The 16098-nt window shown below is 47.0% G+C and overlaps 1 protein-coding gene across 4 annotated transcripts in view; it reads right to left on the reverse strand.

Annotated features, from left to right (window-relative positions):
* The window catches only part of TYRO3 (TYRO3 protein tyrosine kinase), a 40919-nt gene extending 26539 nt beyond the window's left edge, over nt 1–14380 (reverse strand). The window contains exons 1-5 of one of the 4 annotated variants that reach the window (XM_069857946.1): nt 12654–12814; nt 11092–11275; nt 8660–8760; nt 4467–4637; nt 1668–1754 (exon numbers count right to left, since the gene is read on the reverse strand). In XM_069857946.1, coding sequence (XP_069714047.1) covers nt 1668–1754; nt 4467–4637; nt 8660–8760; nt 11092–11273 — 541 coding nt within the window. In that variant the 5' untranslated portion in view covers nt 11274–11275; nt 12654–12814. Of the gene's footprint in view, nt 1–1667; nt 1755–4466; nt 4638–8659; nt 8761–11091; nt 12351–12653; nt 12815–14245 lie in introns of those variants that run through there. The other 3 variants (XM_069857941.1, XM_069857942.1, XM_069857943.1) reach the window with 3 other exon arrangements.
* Nucleotides 14381–16098: the final 1718 nt, after the last annotated feature.

Below are 16098 nucleotides of genomic sequence, written 5' to 3' on the forward strand. Positions count from 1 at the left end.
CAAAGACTAAACAAACATCTGGGCCTGCTCTTGTTCTTTTCAATGTCTTTGTTAGGAGCTTTGCTTTATTTTGATCAGGGGCTGTACTACATCTTCAAAACTTCTGCTCTTTAGAAGAGCCTCATCAATTCCCTAAGTTTATAACTACTCTTCTAGATGTATATTTGAGGTAATACAGTTAGGCCTTTCTGACTACAGCACTGGACTTGCTATTTAAAATCCGTTTCTTATCTCTAGCACATGCAAGATACTGGTACAACATTTGCTGAATCACTTAAGCTTGCTCTTCCTGAGCTCTGTGTATGTGTATACACACAAGTGTGTGATGGTGATACATCCCACCCAAATAGGTTGTGTGGAGTCATTAGCTCTTGATAGTGAGCTCTATGGCTCACTTTTGGCTAAACATAATTGCTTGGAAATGCAAGAACTTGGAGGTCTTTACTTCATCATCTTATTAACAAAAATTTTTAAAAAAAAAAAATTAAAAAATATGTAGAAAAACTTAAAATCTGCGTTCACATTAAAAAATGCATATTTATGCCAAGTGTTATTTAAAATTACAGTTTGATGAGGTTTTTCTTTAAAGCATAGCAGCTTTGTGAACTAAATTCTATTGCAGGATAAAAGTCTCCATAAAATATATATTCCACAATAACTAACTCCTCTGTGTAGCCAAGCCTTTAAGGCAACAACTCAAAACATTTTTAAATTAAGTTATAAATCTTACTAGTCCAGCATACTGCATTCTTGGCATAGCAGTAACCACAATGTCCTCAAGAAAAATACACTGTAAGAACAGTAGATCTGCAGCTGGATTTTAAGCTATCCTTTAATGAATATTAGGTTACACAACTTTAACTACTGATACAGACATAAATGCTTGCTTTTATTCACGCTGAGCAATACGCTAGCACTTGGAACAAATTACTTTTGTGACATGCCTCTCCTGGAGCTGATAATCATGTAATTCAGTGTGCATTAAACCATGACTAAAAATTCAAATGCAGAAGCACCTCAACATGAAGAGGAGAAGAGCAGATTGCTCTGATTATCCCTGTTTCAGTCACCTGGAGGAACAGAGGAAACGTGACACCACCTTTGGCATCTCCAGATGACAACTAGTCATGCAAAGGCCAGGGCTCGTTTGTTTTGAATGAGTTTTTAAAGTGCAAAGGATTTAAAAAATAAAATCCATAAAAACATGTGTGGATGAGCAGACCTCACTGGCCACTGGTGACAGTCTTTCTTGTCTTTTTTCAGCATGTAATGTGATGCCAATAGAAGCAAGCAGAAGCCTTTTTAGCTCTAACAAGACCTATGTATTGCCAAGAAGGAAAGATTTCCCCAGCTACAGATTTGTATCCGGCTTCCTTTCTCACAAGCAATTTGAGTGTTCTGACTCACTCATTTACAAGGAAAAACTGTTATTTGACATCAAATTACCAGTCCTCAATCAGATGTGGTTCTTTTTCAACAGCCTGGGATACAGCCTTGCATTGCAAGTGAGAACTGCTGTTAGAGCTCAAAGCAGTTTCAACTGCTGAGAGCTCCAACTGGTGCGGGTTGCTGGCATCTTTGAGACAGCCTCTGGCATTAAGAACCCCTACTTTCCCTTCCCAGAGAGAAAACCCAAGTCCCTTGCCCATCCTTTTGCACACTCTCACCTTTAATTTGAACAGTGGCTGTCCGAGATGAAGACAATCCCTTTACGTTGTGAGCTTCGCAGGAGAAAACTGTACTTTGATTAATACCTGAATATTGGTCAAGAAAAGGAAAGGAAACACAAACAGCTATGTAATCCAGCTTCAATCTTCAGCAGAATTTCAGTTACGTGTGACATCCAGCTCAACCGGTACAGGCAACTGGAGGGCTAAGCTGGGTGCCAATCAAAGGCAAATGAAATTCAACGTAATTAACATGCTAAACACATTTTTAATGGAGAGAGCGTGGTGATGTAGAAGAGCATTCACAGGAACTTCAGAAAGCACTGAAAAAGAAAGATGAATCTAGCAGAACAGCAGGTCACAATGCTCAGCTAGTAGATGTCCACTTATCACCTTCTGGCAAGCACCCTTGGAGCAAGGATACTGCTGAACCACGTGCTTATACAACACCCAGTGTTCTAGCTCTCAGCCTGCCACATAAGCGACAATAACCTTCTAACTGGGCTACAAGCCCAGGCAAAGTTCCAACCAGATGCTGCAGATTTCAAGCTAATACCCACTTGTTGCTCACTTTGCATGAAACTTTTGAAGACATGCAAAGCAAGTCGAAGTAAAATGCTACCTCATCAGCACTGAGGCACTTTCCAGGGGTGATATAATGCAAGAGAGGATTACCCCCCCTCTCTTCTGTGAGTATCTATCACAGGGCCTGAACATGGCATCATACTGATGTCCAGCTGCTCCAAGATGCATATAGATATTGCTAATTAGTCAGAATTGAGACAGATTTGCAAAGCTGCATGGAGAAATCTGTCCAGCATGTATTTTCCCTCAACTTGGTCCTCAGTTGCCTTATAGGGCTCTATCTGAGAAAAGTTAAGGATTGGTACATTATGTGCATACAGCTTAAGAGGGAAAAAGACTTCAGAGTTGCATGGAGCAGCTTGCACAGTCTGTCTTTGCCCTTTGATTCATCTCCCAAGCATTGCTAAGAGGGTGCACTGGAAGAGAGGAGGGACTGCTACAAAATGAGAGAGCAAAGTATTTTAGCTTCTTCCACTCACCATAGTGAACCAGAGGAAAATGCTGCCAAGCAGAGCAGACCAGCACCTGACCTGGTAGGTTATCCCAAAGACAGAATCAAACATAGCCCTGTCCTGAGGAAAACACACCGCAAACTAAGATCTCCTTACTCCCTGCCAGTACCACTGCCAGCACTGTTTTCCAAATACAACCATCTTTTTACCAAACCAACTGCTTGCTGAACCTTCTAAATGTTTTCTTTCTAGCTAGTACTTTTTCTTCAGGATTCAATACTTTGTTTAGCTAGCAATGCTTGTTTTCCTACCAATCATCTTTTTTGACATGCTTTGGAAATCTGACCATGCAGCTTGTATCCTACTACACTATCTCCATTGCAAAGACAAGATATGCTCAAGAATCATCCCAAAGAACACTGAAAAGGGCAAAGAAGGATGCTGGTGATGAATACATATAACAGCAATTTATTTAAAGAATCGCTAGGAGCCAATGTCCTTCTTCAGGCCCCCATGCAACTCACACACGTCTCAGTGACGGAAGTTTTGTACAATACTATGGGATGAGTTCAGTGGAGGAAGGGAGACTTTTTTTTACTGTCTTTCCCCTTTCAACCATATATTTTTTTCAGTTTCCATTTCAACAGGCAGGTTATATCATAAGGAAAGAGTTTTCATTTCCAACTTGGAACAGCACTGAATGGCTATGTAAGAGAGGGAGCAGATGATAAAACCGTTGCAAATCACAAGCCAGGTTTTGATTTAGGTATCAGTTAGGTTCTAAGGAAAGGCTTCATAGGATTGGATATCTCGAAGGATGGCCAAAGATGTACAGAAAGAAACTCCCCCAGGTAAAACTGTATTAACACTGATGAAGAGGCCCCAGAGACGACACCGAGTTACAAAACCTTTTCGTTCTAAAGACACAGCTCAACTTTGTCTCAAGGCTGCTGAGAATAGAACAGCAGCAAAGAGAAGAAGTAACACAAAGCTTTTGGGCAACTGACTAGAACAAAGTTACCTTTAGGAGATAACTTCAAAAATAGTAGCAGTCAGGTCCTGGAAGGGGTACACTGGCCGCTCCCTGAAAGGGGGCTTAAGAAAGGCTTGAACACCTATTGGCTCCTGAGCTCTTCACTTGATGCTGCTGGGGAAGGCAGTTGTACCACCATGGACCTAGTGTGCCTGCTCTGGGGCAAACCTTGGTCTCCAAGGATATCAGCCAGTCCACTTCAGCACCAATATAACTACTCTAAGCGTCATACAGTTATATGAGGCGGTCAGGTTTTAATGATAAGAGCATCCAGCAAGCCTGAAAGAACAGAGATGGGAAAGAGAGGGAAAAGCAGTGGTGACATGGCTGTGCAAAGAAGGAGGTGGCAGCATCTGTTACATGTGAACATTTGGAGATTTCCAAGCCAAATGTCACCAAAAGAGTCACTTAATATAACCATGAATGCCCTGCATGAAGTGGAACAAAAGAGGCACCCAATTCATCATTTGTCCCATAGCATCTTTAGCACAGTGTCAGCCCCACCCAAGCTCTGAAGAGCCTGTGCACCTCAAGCCAGCAGAAAAAACACAGAGCAGGAATCAACCCTCAAGATGATTTGGTTTGGTATGTGATCTCTCAGCTCTCAACGTACAGTCAAAGACCATTCTCACACTATGTGGCTACACAGGGTCACCAGGCATAATCAGAAGACAGTTCTTCTCATCTTCTGATGCTCAAAGTGATCCCCTGCATTGGCCGCAGCCTTACCTGACACATTTAAGATGGAGGGGGAGATGTCTGGAAGCCCCACTCTAGAGTCTCCCATCCACCAGACAATTGTCACTGGTTCAGGGGGACCAACAGCAGCACAAGCCATATGAAATGGGACATTAGGGGACACGGACACATCCTCAGGTTCCACAGTAAAGTAGGGCACACCTAGAAAAGCAACAGACAAGTGATAATAACTGCAGAGACTCCTGTCTCTTGTTTATTTCCAGTAATACCAGTGCCCAACACTAGGCATAGAGGCAGGGCAAACAGGTGTCCAGTCCAACTCCCTCCAAGCCCTTCACAATATCCAAGGGTCAGATATGTTGGATCACCTCAGGGCATGAACATCTACATACTCCTGCTAGAAGAAGTCAGAAAGGAAAGAACACTTGCTTCCCAAAACACCATTGAAAAAACTCTTTCACCGAGTCTCCTTCAAGACTCCCCTATAAAGTAGTTTCTAGTGGCAGTATTTGCTCAATTTTTCAGCTGGAGAGGCTGGAGTTTAAAGAGGCAACTGTCAATAAATTTAGTGGTGGCAGACACTACTTTAAAAGACGCCTAATTCAGCTGCAGATACTCCTTGCTATGCATTAAAAACTGAAGCTTGTGAATGTGTTGAACCAGTGGCTGTAACAAACCCAAGAATGAGGGAAGAATCCCCCAGGTGAGAGACTAGGATCATTTACAATGCTCTTTCCTCAGCTTAATTGACTGGAGCTGCCTTCCAGCATGCTCCAACACCATGAGAACCAGGCTGCCTTGGAATTAAGGGTAATTTGTTTCAGAGCTGAAGGCTATGCACGAACACAATTCTTTTGATAACTACCTGTTCCCCGCCACAGAAAGACTCCTGCTTGGTACAATAGGCCTTAGATCAGGCCCATAGGAGTAAAACACAGCGGCAATGCTAACTACCTCAGGTCACCTCTAAGTTAGCTGAGGCAATAGCTGGGTGTAACTCAACGTACGAAGATGTGTGGTTCCTCTTGTGGACATCGCCAAGACACTTGTGGCTTCAGTGCTCCAAACCTGTGATACAGAAGTTATCAGCCATCAGCACCAGTGCTGACACTGCAGGACAGCTGGCATGCACTTCTGGTGACTGGTGGAATATCTAAAAGTCCAGAGAATTGCCAGGTTCCCTTTTATACTTGAAACTTTGGGTGTCAAGCACAGCTGCTACCGACTGCATCTACACCAAAATTACGTATTCTCAAGCTGCAAAAAGCACGTCCTGGAAACTGCTGATCTGCTGCATCACAGCAACATAGGAACCAACAACACTGTGCATTCACGTGCTTTAACTATGCTGTTTGTCCCTGGCCAAAGATGACAGGAACAAATAGATTCAGTAGGTGTGGCAGATGCTGAGCACCTCCAACTGCAGGCTTTGAGAAGTGCAGGGACTGAGAAGGCTAAGGCTCGCCATTTCCTCTACATTCCAGCTGACAGTGGGGTCCTCAGTCTTTCACTGGCCATCCACTTGCTGTTTGTGTCTTTCAGGTGACAGTTTCTTTGGGCCTTCCTTGCCACTCCCTTTAGAGTGGCATGTAAATGAACAAACTAAACCAGATCTAGAAATAGGTCATGTCAGGAATGACGGTGACTATCTGTACAAAGGCTACTGCTCAGACAGGTATATCCATCATCATGATTTACTGCTGGTTTTTGCTTACATGTGTTAATATTTTTATTGCAGTCATACATAAATAATAGAAGTGAATAAACTTTCCAGATACCAGCTGTGACAGCTCCACCTTCCTCCAAGGAAGATTAGAAGGGATAATACCTTTGTATTTCTACCTGTGAGCAGGATGCCTGTCTCCTGTCCCTTTGCCATGGCACCTGAAGTAACATTTTGGGAGGACCATGCCCAGCTCAGCAGGTTTTCTCACTTTGGGAGCAGCTGAACAGATTAGACAAGACCACAATTAAAAACCCTTATAGTTCAGAGAGTGCAACTGACTCATCCAGCTCAGGAATTTGCCCCCATACATACGTCACCTGGATATCACACTCTCCTTAACACATCTACTTTGCCAGTTCCTGGTACAAGAGGTGAGTGCATCCTCTTTCACATACGCACCTTGGCGGCACTGAGCAGCCAACAGTCAAGAAATCAGTGGCAAAACAAGAACCTGTCTATTCCCCATTCCAAGCTGGCATGCAACCTACAGGGTCAATTTTTTTTTTATTATTTTCTACAGCTCAGATTTTAGACACTTCATTCAGGAGGACGTGTCCATACACATGGCTGGGACTCTGAAAGTAGCCACAACAGGAGCTAGCAGCCCTGGGAACAGCCGCACGGTTAGAGGTGTAATTTCAGAGGGGAAGTTCTGTAAGAAACGTAATCTGTACTTTTCAGGTAGCCACACACTACAGTGTGCCTCTTAGATTACCTCTCTTAATATCAAACACTATCATGTTCTGGGTAAGGCCAGACTCGAGTTTCTAAACCAGAAAACAGTTTGAAAATAATTTTGGTTTTGTAAATTGAGGAGTGTTTCGTAAGATTAAATATTCCAGCTGCATTACAAAGACAATTCAAATACCATTGCTACAAATTCTGCTTGATACACACTACCTAAGCGGATCTCAAGGCAGACATTAGACAGCATAGAAATCCCTTCAAGCTCACTTTAAATGAGATCACCACCAGCCCACGCTTATTGAAAGCTGCAAATAACCAGAGTAAAGATCCTTTCTCAGTCAAAGAGGACAACATCTGTTATCAATACAGCAACCGCTTCTAGACAAAGCTGGTAGGGCCAGGAAAGAAATATACACAGTGATAACAGTGATAGTGCTACTGATAGGCTTTTGCATTTCCCATTTTTCCTTCCGCTAACAGCTGGCACATTTTTAAAAATCCACCCCTTATCACTACCTGTTGTTTTTTATTTTTTCCCCACTAACTCCCATTTCACACAATTACATGCTCAGTTTGAGTTTAACTAGCTATTTACTTTTCTCATCAAGGTGACTACTTGCACTTTCTTAGCTTACGCTTAAGCTGTAAGCTTTGGCCTTCATTCTCAATGCTGCAGCTGGTCTTTGCGATTTTGATACTTCTTGCTGAACTATCCAGAAGGCCCTCACTGTTTTTCAGATGGCTTAGCACACTGAGCTACTCAATCACTCCTAATGCACCCACCATGCAAATGCAGCCACCTCTGGAGCAGACCACGGTAATGGAACAGAAAACAATACAGAGTATTTTAACCTGTAAACGTTCTCCAGTTGAAACTGCACCTGAAAATCCAGGTGGACAAAAGCCTGGGATTTATGGAAGGCAACAGGCAAAAGTTCCTCTTCCTGTGAGAACTGCTATGAATGTTTCCATGGGTCTGAGAGAGACCTTTGCTGTAAAACATCCAAACCACACAACTTGCCGTAACATCCTCCCTGCTCCCTCTCTTTAAGACTGTCCATTCAGCTCTAGCCCAAAGTGTTACCAATTGCATCTAAAAAGCCACTTCTTGCTGCAAGTGCACTGTTCCTGTCAACCAAATATCGAGCCATCCTATGACTACCAGATTTTGAGGACATAACACAATTATGGCTCAAGGAAAATGAAACTAGAGACAGCAAGAAGCCACCAGTCAACGCTGCCTTGGGTGAACTTTGGGCAACCATGTAGAAGCTATTCTTTTATCAGACAAGACTGGTCAAAACGCAATAGCCACAGCTATGAAGCGCTGGTACACAGCACTTCTCCCGAAACTCAGTATTAGTCTAAAACTGTACCTTGCCCTCAAAGACCCGTTTGGCTGATAACCAAAACCAAGCTGTGACCCTGCTTTGAGAAATGGGTTGGACCAGATGATTCCCATAGATCCCTTCCAACCTAAACCATCCCACCATTCCACAACTTACTTCAAGAGCAAAGCAACGACTATTGGAGGGCTGGAAAGAAGCATGTGCCTGAAAGGACCTTTCACTTGTTTCCTAATATGCCAAACCCCCTCCCCCCCCAGAAGCTAATTAACTAACAGCTCCTCTCCTTGAAGCTACTCTCCTACCATTTCTTACTCCTGCTCTGTAATGATCTCACTGTACTTAGCAGCTATGGTTCAGAGCCAAGGAGGCTGTCACTGGGGCAATCTGCTCTCACCACTTCCACCTAAAGCATATTGGTGGGTCATCTCTGAAAGGAAACCAGCACTACTACTACTCCTTACCTTCCACTATGAGCCACACTTGCTGTGATTCTTCCTTCTTCCCCCCGTTCTCAACCTGGCACCAGTACTTCCCAGAATCTGTCCGCTCGACGGATTTCAAGCTGAAAAAAGTCAAAAGCCATATCGATATTTTATGTGGATAAAGCATGTTTTAGCCCCAAAGGACCCTTCAGTGTTTGGCAAACCAGATGCACAGACAACACCCCCTGAGACGCAGCCAGCTCTGGGAAGGAGGGCAACAGCTAACCAGCACAGAGCACGAGGCAAAACAGCAGAGACAGGAGCCTCCTCTCTAAAGTGGAGAAGGGAATCCTGAGCAGAGCAGACAGCCTTCCTCTGAAACATCACCACAGAAAAAACATGCCTGTCCTCTGAGGAGAGGAAGGCATTGGTCATCTTGATCCTGAATCATGACACTAGCTGGCCTTCAAGACTGACAGCTTGACCCACAATGTCGGAGCTAGCAGGAAGCTCCAAATCACAAACATCCAATGACTCCAACTCTTTTGCCTCAGTTAGGTGACCGGAATGGTGACAGCCTCATACAGGAACAGGTGGGTCTGAAAAAGCCTTCCCCTGCCTCAACTGTACTCAGTGTTATTCTTATGCTAAAAGCACCTCACACTGTAAAACTCCTTGAGCCTCTCAGTTTGTAATTTCATAGAATCATAGAATCATATAAAGGGGTTATGCTGGCCTACTCCAGCACAATGCCTTAACCTACAAGCTCTTGTGTCCTCCCTTCCTCAGCAGCAGCTCCCCTTCTAAGATGCTTCCAAGCAGAGGCAGGCAGCTACAGGAACTGAGCGGCATTCAAGTTGTAGCCCTCTAGTTCAGGACTGCTCAGGAATACTGCTCCTTGCTCCACCACTGGAAATCTGTGGTCTCACTGCTGTTAGCATCATGAGGCTAGTGTGGTGAGGAAGGGCAGAATTTGGTCCCAAAGCAACAAGGTCTCAGCTACCAAAAGCACCGGTGTGAGTCTGAGCAGCTGTCAATGTACAAATGTTGATTGCCCCCCACGGGATGTGCAGCCATGCGTCTGCTGTCATGCAGGGATCCTCTGCAGATCTGATGACCACCTTTCTAACATTAGCAGTCCGCCTCAGGGGAGGGGAAGAATGTCTCTGGAAGGAGGACCGAAAGGGGAGAGTGTTTGCTGAAAGGCACAAAATGGACCCACTACAGCCTGATTTTCAGAGCTGTACCTTCAAATGGCATCAGCTGTCCTGCCCATCCAGCCACATGTTCTGAAACACAGCGATTTGCAGCACTCACACAGTAGGTGGCAGAAATTATCACTTTAGGAGAAGAAAGTTAAAACGAGAAAAAGATTTGGACACACCTAGATTTAGCACCCTATACGCAGCCCTGGTGCTGCAGAAAGTTCTCAGTAGAGGAAAACAAAAGGTGAGAAAGGAGATCAGACAGAGATTGTGAGGGGCAAAGAGAGTTAAGTAGTGGAAACAGGTGGGGTGGGAAGTAAAAAGTATAGTTTCAAGACAAACTGTTTCCACAACAATCTTATGCAGTTGTTTTATTGGGCACATATTTTGTTCCTATCAAAACGTTTTGAGCAGACAAGCTTTAGCACAGAGACATTTAGTTGCTGGAATCGGAGACACTGTACAATGTCAATCCAAGAAATCTAATAGGAGAAGAAGCTGGAGCTCAGGGAAGAGTGATTCTCCATCAGTCAATGGTTTTGAGACCTCACAAGTGATGGCATGCTTCCTTGTACAAGCTTGCTTTATGCATAGAAAAAGCCAGAGCAGAACCCTGGGTCTTGTTTAACTCTGTACTTCCAGAACTAGCCGACAACTCCCTTCTGCTGAAATAAAGGCACAGTGAGCTGCTTTGCAGAAGAGGAGGTTTTGTGCCACTGAGGACTGATACTATGCAGTGTAAATGTATTAGGAAATTCACTGCAAAATGACTCGGGGATGGTTCAGGTGACAAACACACTTCCCCAAAGAAAGGAAGGGGAAGTAGTCTTCGGACTCTCATTACAAGTGACAATCCTCATCCTTTTAGGCAGACTGACAGCTCAAGAGAGAGAGCAAGAGAACAGAATGAGTACTAGAGAGAAAACCTATTTATAAGTCAGACCTTAGTCTTCCTGCTGCAGAGCAGAACAAGATGAACAAACAAGGCAAGAACATCCTTTCACCTTGAAGTCACGTCCCAAGCACCACAAGCATTAGGAAAGCACCTGTCAGCACAGTAGTCACAAAACCAATATGGTTCTAGCGCATAAAATCTCAGCCCTCAGTGGCTTCAATTCTGCTCTTAGTTATGCCCTTGCCACACACTGAACTGCAGACATAAGGATCCTGCCCCACTGAGGGCACTGTAGTTGCACAGATATAGCTGACAGCAGAAAACTGTGCGATAGTTTCCACGATATTCTTCCTTCTCTGCATCTGTTGTACCTGAGGAAGCCGATCCAGTGTTCTTCATCTACTGGAATGTACACCTGGTCTACGCTTTGCACCACTGCTCCATCCTTGATCCACAACATCTCGGGATCTTCCATTCCCTCCAGGCTGCAATTTAGTTTGACGGGTTGACCCTGGGACACCTTTAATTTGATTGGAGATCCTGTAAATTTCATACCTAAAAAAAAAATACTACTCCGCCCCACCCCCAGAAGAAGGGGGGTTGGAGTAGAGCAAATTACTCTAGGCTGGTCTGGAATTACATACCCTACAGCACACATTGCAGAGGGGTCTGTTAGTCTCAGCGCTGCTCTACTACGTCTGCTAGGCAATAGGCAGAGGCAAGCACTGAGAGCACAACTGCTGGAGAGAAGTGGTGGCTCAGTGCATATGTAGGGCTTTTCACAACTCATGTAACAGTAGGATGAGCTCCTGCAGAGGAGTACTTGGGCAAGCAAGACAAATGCAGGGGGCTTTGCCGTGTCAGTGATCCAGCAGTGCTAAGCACATTCGCTCAACACGGTACCACACTTCCCTCTTCTCCCCAGGCTTGAATTTCAGCCATGGTGTTCCTGTGCTGCTAAGAAATCATCATGCTCACTCCATTGTAAGCATTTGTAAAGAACAGGGATACAAGAAAGAATCAATTATGTCTCATTATTCAGTGCACACTGTTCCTCTGCATAACAGAAAGCTTCTCTGCAATTTGCAAAATCAGTGAAAGCAAAGCCTATTCCACAGCATACCTTGCCAAGGAGTGGAATTGTTTACAGAACAGATATTTCTGTCGCATGATGTGGGCGTGTGCTCAAAGGAGCCTCCCTGACCCTTCAGTCCAGCCAAAGGACCACGTTACACTCAGAGCTATATAACTGCAACCCCAAAGCAGCAGGGTGAGAGATGGTGGGGCTACTCAGGTTTACACTGACACAGAAGTGATCAGAATCTGGCCCAGAGCACTGTTACATGTGTGGGTGGATGAGGAGTGTTTCCCTCGAGCAGAAACGAATATATGGAATGTGTTACCATGAGAAAACGTAGAAGCCAGCTATGTAAGCATGTTTAAGAAAGAAAGGCATACAAAGGAAGAACCAGAGGATCAAAGGAGACCGTGGGAAAGCAAGAAGGTGGGAAATAAACGTAAAGCTAGTTCTGTTAGTGGCCATTTCCTATGCAGAGGCGTAGGACTGACAACAGAACAGGTCTAGCCTAGTTCAATATTATGCCTTGGCAGTGGCTTCCACATCCTTCACAAACTATTGACTCCATCTCTCTGCTGCTCTGGCAAGCCACGTATCACAATATGTTACACCTTCCGCCAGTTCTCTGGCTGGTCAGCTTCTCATAGGATGCCTCACTAGCCCAGAGAGAAAAATGCCAGTTTCTCAAATCAAAAGTGCTGCTAAGTAAGCAGCCCTGTTGCTCTTGAACTGTTACAGCCTGAATGGTGATTAAACAGACATTTCTCATGTGCCACTTCCTTTCTTGCCAACCCATCACCCTCCCACAGCCACAAGGGCACCACCTCACAGGGCAGAGCCACAGCAGAGACTCACCGCCTGGCTGTAACAGCTGAAAGAACGGGGAGCCAGCACTGAAGGACCAGACAGCGGTCTGCCGCTGGCAGCCAGTTCCCAGCAGGGCAACAGTGGTCCAGGAGCAGTCCCAGACCACAGGCAGAAGGACTTTGTTCCTTCCCTTAATGAGATCCCCAGCCTGTTAAGAGCTGGTTTCCCACACTCAAGTCTTTTGCTTTTCTATCTGCTGTTATTAGTTTAGCAAATTCACAGAGAGCATTGGAAAACCAGTAAGATGAATGCTGTAGTTTAGTTGTTACAGCTAGTTTGCTGGACTAAGGATTTAATCAACTTGGGTGAAGATGATCTAACCTCACATTACTGAACCCATCTGCAACACAAATGACTCGACCCAGTGCATGCCAGAAAGCATCCTCCCCTTTGCCACTCACAACACTGGAATAAAACATGAAAGCTTCATAGCAGCTTTCTCTGTTACAGAAAACTGATACAGCCAAGCTGCTGAACACACACACAAATTGACAGACACTTTCATTACAGATGCCTTCACGGAAAAGCAACTACTCAGCTTTCCTCAGACTGCCCTGCTGGAAGAGTTAGCCACAAATGAAACAAAGAAGCGTTGTTAGAGGGCCTCTATGGGTTTCAGCTCCCATACAAATTAATGATGTAGGAAATTAATATACAGTATGAGTGTTTAGACTTAGTTGTCATTCTCCACATCACCCAATTATAATCCCTCCACCAAGATCAACTGCGATGAAGAAACACAGATCAGGGCTCTTTAATAAATTCACAGGTTTTTGACAAAAATCAAGTGTTAGCTGTAGCACCTCTTCCTGCAGGTATCAGGAACAAGCACACAGGAGGTCAATATGGATTTTAATTTCCACCTACTCCTCCTACTCTCCCGCTCAGGAGTTCTCATCTGATAACATTTGTGCCAGTGCAAGAAATAACCTCATCCAAATCAGTTCCTCTGAGCCCACCTGTAAGGGCTGTGGGAGTCGAAAGGTACAGATAGGAAATAAAACTGTATTAGATTTTTTATCAACCAGTCATCAGTCAGAATTAACAGCAAACAAGCATAACAGTTGTCAAAATGCATTACATATTTGGGGGGCTCGTTTGTCTTTAAACTCGCCACCTCTGGATATTTTGACTCCTAGGACAGAACTATGCTTTTTCTGAAGTTATTTTGGGAGCGGGGAGAGAGGGAGGCTCTTCCCCATGCAGGACAAGGGAAAGGTTTTTCGCTCCTCAGGTTTCTGAGGACGCTGCTCCGGCGACACGACCCGCTCCTTCCCGGGGTGAAACTTGGGAAAAGGAGTTCAGGAGGGGAGGGGGGGAAACAACATCCAACCAAAGCCACTCAGGAATGCGCCGGGCTCTCTTTGGCTGCGATGCGGGCCAGGCGAGCGACGCCCGCAAAGCCACCAGGATTACGGGGGCTCCGCTCGGTGCCTGCGGGCGGGCGGCGGGGCTCGCAGCCCCCGGGCGCCGCACCGCCCCGTTCCGCATCCCCCAGGCGGCCCCGACCCCGTGCGGGGGGCAGAGTTCCCTGCCGAGCCCCTCTCAGCCCCGACCAGCAGCGCCGCCGCCGCGCTCACCTGCCACGTCCCGGAGCGCCGCAGCCCACAGTCCCAGCAAGAGGAGCCGCGGCACGGCCATGCTCCGCTTCAGCTCCATCGCTCCCGCACCACCATCCTCCCACCAGCTCCCACCGCACGCGAGGGCGGCTCCGGCTCCGGTCTGCGGCTCCGCCTGCGGCTCCGGCTGCGGCTCCGGGAGCCCCGCGCCCCGCCCCCGGCTCCTCCGAGGCTGCGGGGACGCTGCAACTTGCGCTCCGGGTCGGTCGGGTCCGGGGCAGCCCGGTCTCCCCCTGCCGACTCGCAGCCGCCGCTCGGCGGGTCGATCCGCCGCCGCCTTCTCCTCCAGGAAATGGCGCTGCCGGGCGGTCACGGCGAGCTGTGCTCCCCCTCTGACATCACGCTCATGAATATGCAGGAGCCCGGCGGCCGCGCCCCCGCTCCGCCGCCGCGGGACGCGGTGATGGGCGCGCAGCGCGGAGCCGCCTCGCGGAGCGCCCGCAGCCGGCGACCCGCAGCCGCGGGAGCTGCCGGGCGCAGCGGGGAAACGCGTCGCCCGTGTCCCCTCCCGAACGCTGACGTGCTGAGAGCTGCCCTGAGGAGGAGAACTGGGGGGAGCTGGTGGAGGAGAGGCTCGACGTCAGGTCGAGGGAGGGGATTCTCCCCCTATGTTCCTCTCTAGTGAGACCTCATCTGGAGTACTGTGTCCAGCTCCGAAATCCTCAGCATAAGAAGGTTATGGAGCTGTTGGAGCGGGTCCAGAGGGGGGCTACAAAGATGATCAGAGGGCTGGAGCACCTCCCATGCAAGGACAGGCTGAGGGAGTTGGGCTTGTGCAGCCTGGAGTAGAGAAGGCTCCGAGGAGATCTTATAGCGACCTACCTGAAGGGGCTTCAAGAAAGCTGTGGAGGAGCTGTTCGCAAAGGCTTGTAGTGACAGGGCTAGGGGCAATGGGTATAAACTGGAGAGGGGCAGATTTAGGCTTGACATAAGGAAGAATTTCTTCACAATGAGAGTGGTGAGGCACTGGCACAGGTTGCCCAGGGAAGCTGTGGCTGCCCGATCCCTGGAGGTGTTCAAGGCCGGGCTGGATGGGGCCTTAGGCAGCCTGACCTAGCGGGAGGTGTCCCTGCCCATGGCAGGGGGGTTGGAACTCGATGCTCTGTAAGGGTTTCCAACCCAAACCATTCTATGACTCTATGATTCTAAATATGGAAGCCTGGCCTCTTGGGAGCCGCCGTGCATCCTCCAGCGGAGGAAGGCTTGAGGCCATGACAGCTCAGTCCCCCCAGACCAGGGCTCTGGTCATGTACACAGCACCCCCAGCACCATCATCTCTGTCTGACTCTCCCTGGCTCCTTGCCTCATCCAGGCTTCCCTCACCAGCCACATCCCAGCTCTGGGAATGCTGGCCGTTGGTGCCCCATTTGTGGAGGCGATGTGCTCTTCAAGCAGAACCAGATCAGCCTTGCCCTCTTTTCTGCTAGTGGAGAAGGAAGGAGAGTTCTGAGGAAGGAGATCTCTGCTGCCACAGTTACTGGCATGAGGTGGAAAAAGTCACCAACAAACAACTTAAAAAAACCCCACCAACCCTGGTGCTGCCTTTTCATAGGGGTTACGGTGAGAATCTGTGTTGAGAAGCACCATAAGGAGCAATAGCATTACAACACGATGCAGCTCTCAGCTCTGACACAACCATCAGTGCGCAACACTTACTTAGACAGCAGCTCCTGCAATGCTCGAAAAAACCTGGCTAAATGGTGGAGTGCTGGAAAGCAGCATCATCCCCACCAGGGGGAGGGAGAAACTGAGGCACGACAAGCTCACGTAACTCACTCCCAAGCTCAGATCTTTCCCCACCCTAGCTATTTGCA

This window comes from Phaenicophaeus curvirostris, chromosome 5, assembly GCF_032191515.1.
Source record: "Phaenicophaeus curvirostris isolate KB17595 chromosome 5, BPBGC_Pcur_1.0, whole genome shotgun sequence".
Classification (NCBI taxonomy): Eukaryota; Metazoa; Chordata; class Aves; order Cuculiformes; family Cuculidae; genus Phaenicophaeus; species Phaenicophaeus curvirostris.